This window comes from Caretta caretta, chromosome 5 (assembly GCF_965140235.1).
Source record: "Caretta caretta isolate rCarCar2 chromosome 5, rCarCar1.hap1, whole genome shotgun sequence".
Classification (NCBI taxonomy): domain Eukaryota; kingdom Metazoa; phylum Chordata; order Testudines; family Cheloniidae; genus Caretta; species Caretta caretta.
In genome coordinates this window covers 2,798,138-2,805,810 of record NC_134210.1, presented here as the reverse complement: position 1 = coordinate 2,805,810, position 7,673 = coordinate 2,798,138, and the positions used below count along the sequence as shown (strand labels likewise).

The 7,673-nt window shown below is 62.4% G+C and overlaps 1 protein-coding gene across 1 annotated transcript; it reads left to right on the top strand.

Moving 5' to 3' along the window:
* The first annotated feature begins 2,913 nt into the window (after positions 1-2,913).
* Positions 2,914-7,323, top strand: LOC125636702 (uncharacterized). The gene is made up of 2 exons (XM_048850265.2): positions 2,914-4,494; positions 6,252-7,323. Exons 1-2 carry the CDS (start codon positions 4,137-4,139, stop codon positions 7,100-7,102), a joined length of 1,209 nt encoding a protein of 402 aa, XP_048706222.2. The 5' UTR covers positions 2,914-4,136; the 3' UTR covers positions 7,103-7,323.
* The last annotated feature ends 350 nt before the right edge of the window (positions 7,324-7,673 follow it).

Below are 7,673 nucleotides of genomic sequence, written 5' to 3'. Positions count from 1 at the left end.
AGCTCCCCACGGTTTCCAGGGAGAACCCCTAGTGTGCCAGCCCTTCTCAAGGTCACCACCTCTTTGCCAGGGTCGAGCTGCAGACTCCTCCGCCCCTTGGACTGCTCGCTGCAATCCCCAGGGGAACCCTGTTACTGCAAAAGTCCTTCTCTCTCCCCGGGCCAAGCTGCAGGCTCCTCCGCCCCTGAGACTGCTCACTGCAGTCCCCAGGGGGACCCCATTACTGCACAGTCCTTCTCGCTGGTCACACACTCCCAGGGGTTAACCGCCCCCCGAAACCGCTCCTCTCTGAGCCTTCAGCACGTCTGGTCCTCGTCAATCCCCCTGCGTGTTACTGCTCCCCAGTCACTTACTGCAGGAAGCGCCGTCCACGGGGTACAGTACATCCCACCGCTGCCACCAGTTGTCACGGAGTCCCTGGGCGATGCTCTGGAACTGCTCCCCATGAAGCCAGTCAGGACTCTGGGGCAGTCGCCTTTCTGTGAGCAGCCTGTCTGCAGGACACACAGCTCACACAGCTTCCACCTTCCTGGGTCTGACCTCGGAGCATTCAGCATCCTCTGCCCCTCCGTGCGCTTCCCCCAGCGAGTCCGCTCAGGCGGGGCTCCTGGGGAAGCCAGAGGGTCCTGCACCCCAACTCCGCAGTCAGACGTGACTCTCAGCCAGCCAGTAAAACAGAAGGTTTATTAGACGACAGGAACATGGTCTAAAACAGAGCTTGCAGGCGCAGAGAACGGGACCCCTCAGCTGGGTCCATTTTGGGGGGCAGTGAGCCAGACAACCACGTCTGCACTTCACTCCATGTCCCAGCCAGCCCCAAACTGAAACTCCTCCAGCCCCTCCTCCTCTGGGCTTTGTTCCTTTCCCGGGCCAGGAGGTCACCTGATTCCTTTGTTCTCCAACCCTTCAGCTCTCACCTTGCAGGGGGGGAAGGGCCCAGGCCATCAGTTGCCAGGAAACAGGGTGTCGGCCATTCTCTGTGTCCAGATCCCTGCACACACCTGCCCTCTAGGGCTCTGCAATGATCATACACCCTTACCCCACCACCTAGATACTTAAGAACTGCATAGGGGAAACTGAGGCACCCCCACACTATTCAGAGGAAACATTAAGAACAGGCCCACTTCGTCACAGGGGGTCACAGGCACATGGCCCTAGCAGTAACTAAATATTCAGGCTGATGTGCAGGGTGCATCGTCAGGCCATGGCTGTCTGCCCTTGGCTTCTCTGCTGCCTGCTCCTGTCTCCTTCCTCTCTTTCCTCTTCTCTGGGGGAAGAGGAGGTTTGCCCCCCCCCCCCATCACTGTGCCCCTAACCCCCTGCCCCATCCCACCCCAAAGAGGGTATCTGCATCCTGCCCTGCATTGGAATCTCTACGCCTGCCCCGTGGCCACACCCAGTGCTGGATAGAGCACCCGGACCCAGTGGGCGTGAGCCACGCACCCGGCACGAGATCGGGCGCCGGGCTCCCGTGGGCGTGGACTGCTCTGTGCCCTGGATGGCAGTGGTTACGGTGCATGGCCCCAGCACTCGTGGCTGTGGCTCCCTGGCTTCGTGTGCATCGCGTCTCTCACGCCCAGGCGTTAACCAGCTCTCGCCTCCCCCAGGCCAGCGCTGCCATGCTGCTGGTGCCTGCGGCCGGGGGACCGCGTGAGGCCGGCTGTGCTGTCCCAAACCAGCTGGTCCTCCTGGCCTGCAACCTGCCGGCCAAGCAGCTCGTCGTCTGTGTGAACAAGATGGATGCCACGCAGCCTCCCTACAGCCACCAGCGCTACCAGGAGATCACCCAGGCAGTGAGCGCCTGCCTCCACCAGCTGGGCAAGAACCCAGCAACTGTGGCTTTTCTCCCTATCTCGGGCTTGCGTGGGGACAACCTGCTGGAACCCAGCCCCAGGGTAAGTCTGGGGCCTAGCCCCCCTGGGAAGGGCTGCAGGGCATTGGGCCAGGTGCGCCCCCCCCCCGCCCATCCCATAGGAATGGGTGGTACTGGCTGCAGGGGAAGGGGCACGGCTTAGCTAGGCCACTGGCTTGTCCATCCTAGCAGCTGTCTCAGACCGGCACCCGTGATGCCATGTCTCTTTGCCTGCAGGCCAGAGCCGGCGCTTTCGGGAAAGCGGGGGCTGGTACTGTGGTTCCCAAGGCAGCTGCATGCTGGGGAGGTGGTGCCTCGGGCTCAGACCCATGGAGGTATTGAAATCAATGGGTGCCAGGCAGCAGGGTACCCCTGGGGAGCAGGGCCATAACACCCGGGCTGTCTCCTGTCCTTCTCCTCCAGCCCTCAGCATTAAACTGGCCCTGCGTTGGCAGCTGACCCTGCTCTGCTGGCCAGCCCACCGTCCAGGGCCCCGTCTCTGCTGTTCCAAGCCACAGAAGGCCTGTGGCTCTCAGGGGAAAGCGGGTTCCTGAGCTGGCTCTTGGCTGGCCACCCTTCTCCCTGGTCACCCTCCACAGTGTCTGCTGAGCTCCCGGGGGCAGGGGCTGTCTGTGCCGGGCCTGGCAATGCACGGTCCTGGGCCACTGCTGGGGCTGCCAGACGAGACAGGAAGTCGGTGATGTTGTCCCCTCTCCCTCGCCAAGCAGAGGCCATTAAACCCCAGGAGAGGCCAGCTGCATAACGCAGGGCTGTCCCCGGCTCTTGTGTTGTGAGGGGAAAAAATCCAATCTTGATTTGAAACTCGTCAGTGATGGAGAATCCAGCACAACCCTTGGTTCCAATGGTTAACGACCCTCACTGTCAAAAATGTACACCTTGTTCCAGTCCAAATTGGTCTAGCTTCCACCTGCAGCCATTAAGCAATTCCAGCCAGGCGGAGGAGACGAGATCACTGACTTGGTGAGGCTCCCCTTGAGCAGGGGATCTGCCCTCCGTTACCTGGGCAGTAACTCAGAAATTCTGCCCCTTGCAGATGCCCTGGTTCCGAGGCTGGGCGGGCGCTAGGAAGCGGGGCAGTACCCTGACCACCAGCCTGCAGCAAGTCCTGGATTCTATCCTCCCTGGGTGGCCCCAGCGGGACTCCAACTACACGTGTGGAGGTGGGTGGTAATTTGCCTCGTTAGGCTGGCCGGGGGAGGAGGGTCTCCAGCACAGTGCTGGAAACCCTGCTTCGGCCGCAATGACTGACGCGGCCACCCGTGGGGCTAGAGGTGCCTGACGCAGGGAGCCCCGTGCGCTGCAGACCAGCACCCTGGGTGCCAGAGGCCAGGATACCCCATGGAGTGAGTTTCTGGCATCCTCAGCTGGCTCAGCGAAGGGCCCTCCGGGAGCCCTCTGTCCCCAGGAGAGTAGGTCAGCTTTGCTCTGGACCTGGCACGGCCCTGCTCAGCCAGCATCCACGCACGACTGGGTTCTTGGTGCTGACCCTGCCTCGGCAGGGCTGCTTTGCTTCCTCCTGGGGTGAAGCTGGAATATAGGGCCTGGGACCTGAAACCCCTGCTTCCCAGGACAGCCTGCAGCGGGTGACGCCTAGAGGGGTACTCCTGTTGTCCCCATCCACTGTGCCCTGGCACCGGCCACCCCGCAGGGCGAGGCTGCTCGTGCAAACAGGGAGCCCCTCCCTAGTCTACAGCCCGTCCTTCGCAGATATCCGTACTCTAGCAATGCCATCCCATGGGTCAGTGGGGCGCCCGCTCCGTTCTGCTCTCCCCGTCTCTAGAGAAGGAGGGGGCTGGGGTCAGCTGGGCCAGGAAAATTGGAGGCTAGGAGAGCCTGAGGCTGTCCTGAGAGGAGACAGTCCTACAGGTTAAGGCAGGGATCATCGAGTCTGACCTGTCTATCCCAGGCCAGCTCCTGCACTCTAAGCCCAACCAGAGCTAGACCAAAGTGTTACAGAACCCACCTGGGGCAGGGAGCAGGCAGATCGTCAGCAGCTGCGCACCTTACCTGGGGAACTCTCCGCCACAAGGTCCAGTGAGAGTGTCCAGGTGACTCCGTCTGTGTCGGAGCATAGCCAGCCGCTAACAGACGGGGCTGGGGAGGAATTGTGCCTTCCTAGGTGGCCGCTGGTTCTGGCCATGGGTGGAGCTGGGGGGCTGGGCCAGCAACATTAACACACCTGGCTGAGCCACCTGCTTGTTATTGACCTCTCCCCCTCTCCGCTTCCCGAAACGGCGCGGGCCCAGGGTGGTCGGAGGCGGAGATGAGGAGCCTGCTCTCGGTCTGGAAGGGCGTAGCAGGCCGGGCGGCGCATGGCCTGCGGCTGGCCCGGGAGATGTCCCGGGGGCTCGTGGGAGCAGGAGTCAGGCGATCGCCCCGGCAGTGCTGTATGAAGGCCAATGCCATGATGAAGCAGTACTTCGACCGCCGGGGCAGGGCAGGGCGGGGCCGCTGCCCGTTCTGTCCGGAGCTGCATGCCATCCTTGGGAGCCAGGTCACCAAGCCGATGTGTGACTGGGAGCACCCCAGCCACTCCCCACGCTGCGAGGGCAATGCCGGCTCTCTCACGGAGGAGGAGTCTGACAGTGGAGAAGCAGAAGACCAGGAGATGTTTCTAGCAGGTGCTGTACTGTTTGATCTCCATTAAGCGCCCTCGGGCTTGTCTACACGGGGAGCTATTCTGGATTAGCTGCCTGTGTGGACGCTCTTATTCCGAATTGAGTGCTTTATCACAAGTTAGCTTAATCCACTTCCAAAGCCAAACTTGGAATAAAGCACTCAATTCAGGATAAGAGTGCCCACATGAGAAGCTAATCCAGAATAGCTATTCTGCTTTAAATTTGCACCCACCCTTAATGTGTATTAATTTCTCAATGGAGACAAGCCCTTTATGTCCTGGCATTAATATGTGGAGGGATGGGTGGACAGATGGCTGGCACTGGGGTGGCTGGTTGGGGCGGGGTGGCTGCCTGGTGCTCTCTTCAGTTGTCTCTGGCCGTGTATGTCCCAAGTCCAGACAGTCCCACGAGCACTGACTGACACCAGGCTCCCAACATCTTCCCAAGCCAGCCCGAGGCAAAGATCTCAGCAAGGGGGCCCTGCAGCTGGCTGTACCGGGGCCCCTGTGGAGTAGCAGGGGAAGCCAGGCCCGGCCCAGGGCCTTGCTCTGAGGCAGTTCTTGTGACTGTCTGCTCAGGTGCCCCATCAAATCTCACCTGCGAGACTGGCTGCTCCGAGGGGCAGGACACCCCAGCAAAATCAGCATGGGGAATTGCACCTGGAAACCCCACCTCCAGTCTGGCCCTGGCTTTTAATGGGGCACTGGCCAAAGCAGACAGCTGGGAGGGAGGCCCCTGACTTAACTGGGGCTTCGCCAAGTGGCTGTAGAAGGGCAGGGGGCCTTGTCCCAGCAAGGGACTGGACACAGCAGGCTGAGCTCCTGCTCCTACCTCTGCCTGTGACTGTCGGGCCACTCAGGCCAGTGCTGTCCAGAAATGGCCACTGGCTTCGGCTGCCCAGCTCGAGACCCCCAGGGATCTGACTTCTCAGGTGTCCAAAAACAGATGCACCTGAGTGCTAGGGCCCCTTCTGCCAGCACTGGCCTGAGTGCCCAGCCAGAGGATCCTGTCCTGCTGCAGAGCCAGGCCTGGCCTCCCTCAGGTGGGGGGATCTCCCTCATATTTCCATAGGGCTTTAAACCCTCCACAGAGCAGAGTTACTCAGGTGACTCCCCACACCCAGGTCCCAAGATGCAATAGCCATGGCAAAGCATGGACCCCTGCTCTTGTCTCCTGGTGACTGGAGTCTCCTGCGGGCCAGAGATTGGCCCACTGGCCATTGGCAGTAACGGGCAGTTCCCGCTGGCATGGGGCGTCAGGCTGCAGCATCCTGACTCCCAGCCAGTGCTAGGAGGTCACCAGGCCTCTGTGTATAGAGCTATCCCTGCAGCAGGAAAACCAGCCAGTGTCACGTGGCTCCTACCCTCCCGTCACTGGTAGGATGAGCTGGCGCTGGACAAGTCTCCCTAAATCCACCTTTCCCCGGACGTGGGGCATTGCCTTCACACCCTGACGCTCTCCGACTACTTCATGGAAGGGGCTCAGCCTTGCCGTGGGAAGACGAGCGAGATGGGGCTGTAGGCTGGGGGTAGGGGCTTCCCACCAGCCTAGCTGCCCTCACCACGGGTGAAGCTGTGAACCCTGTGGGCCAGGGGTTGTGTTCCCAGGGGGCACCCGGCTTGGTGGGGCCTGACCCTGCCTGGGACCTGCATGTGTTGTCGTAACGCAGCCAGCCTGTGCCCGCGCGGCACTTGCTTTCCAGCGTAGATCGCTAGGTCCTGCTCTGGATCCTCACTCCGGTCTCTGCTTCTCATCCGCAGGCCTGGAGGGTGACCCCGTGAGAATGAGCAGCACCCCAGCGCCCTGCTTAGAGGCGCCCCCCGTCCTCCCAGCCTCCCCCGATGGTACCATGTCAGCCGGCCTGAAGAGGAAGGACCCGGAGCACCCCGTCCTGCGGCTGCTGAAGAAGCCGCGAGGGGAAGCCCTTCACGCTGGCATGCAGCCCTTGGCACCACCCCAGGGGAGTGACGGGCCAGGCGGTTACCTTGATCCATGCCCACTCGCTTCCATCCCACCCACGCCGCCCTCCCACCGCCAGCCAGCCCCACCCCTCCTGCCCCTGTCCCAGCCAGCGGGGCCCCAGCAGGTACTTTCACTGCATTGCCCGCAGGCCCCACCTCCCTGGTGCCCCACTGAGCCAGTGTCTCACCCGCAGGCCCCACCCCTCCAGCTCCCATCCCTCCCCCTGCAGCCCTGGCACACCCCTCCACTGCAGCCCCCATCTCTCCAGCTCCCGTCCTCCCCCACCCACTGGCCACAGGCCCCTCTGCTGCACCACCAGTCCACCCCCTTGGTCCTGCTCCCAGCCTGGCCAAGGCGCTGCTCTGGCTGGGGGTGCAACTGCGGAGATGGGGCCTGCCAGTGCTGCCAACAAGCCCTTCCCGTGCATCCTGAGTGCACGTGGCTGCTCCCAGTCCTGTCCCAGCCACCCCCGCCGCTGCAGCAGCCTCTGGCCTCGCCTCTCCAGTATCCTTCCCCTCCACGGCCCTGCCAGCTGGCCCGGTCTCCCCCGCTGCCCCAGCCCAGGCCTGCATCCCCCCCAGCCCTTCTCGACAGCCACCCCTTGCTGCAGGCTCTCTGCTGGTCCCTCACTACCACTGCACTGGCCTGATGCTCAGGGGCCGGCTCGCAGGCTGTAATCCAGCCCTGTGCCAGGGCATTGCCCACCACAGGCAGCCAGGGGCCGTGCTTTGCATCCCTCCAGACCTGCTCATTGCCAGTCTGGCCCCTGGCCCTGCTCAGGACCCCTGGGCTTTAGGTGCAGCAGTGCCCCCGGCCCTGGAGGCTTTTGTGGGGGGGAAGGGGCTCTTGGAGCTGGCTCTGTGCCTAGTGTGTGTGTGTGTGTGTGTGTGTGTATGGGGGGGGCAGTACTCCCGCAGGGTGGAGGGGGCTCTGTGGCTACTCTGTGCTGCTGAAACTGGCTTCGGCCTGCAGGTTGGTGGCTTCCCCCGTGCTTTGTGTTGGTAAATGGCAATAAAGTGTTTCCCTGCAGTCCTTGCTCTGGGGTTTTCTACCCCCGCTCTCATACCCTGACAGACACCGCAAGGCAAATAGGGGCTTGCTCAGCCCTAGCCACGATAGGGACCATCACCTGGGCCAGGCCTTCAGCACGGCCACCAACCATTGGCACGCGGGGCAGAGAGGAAGGGTTTGGATGCCCTCTTGGCTGCTGAGTGCCAAAA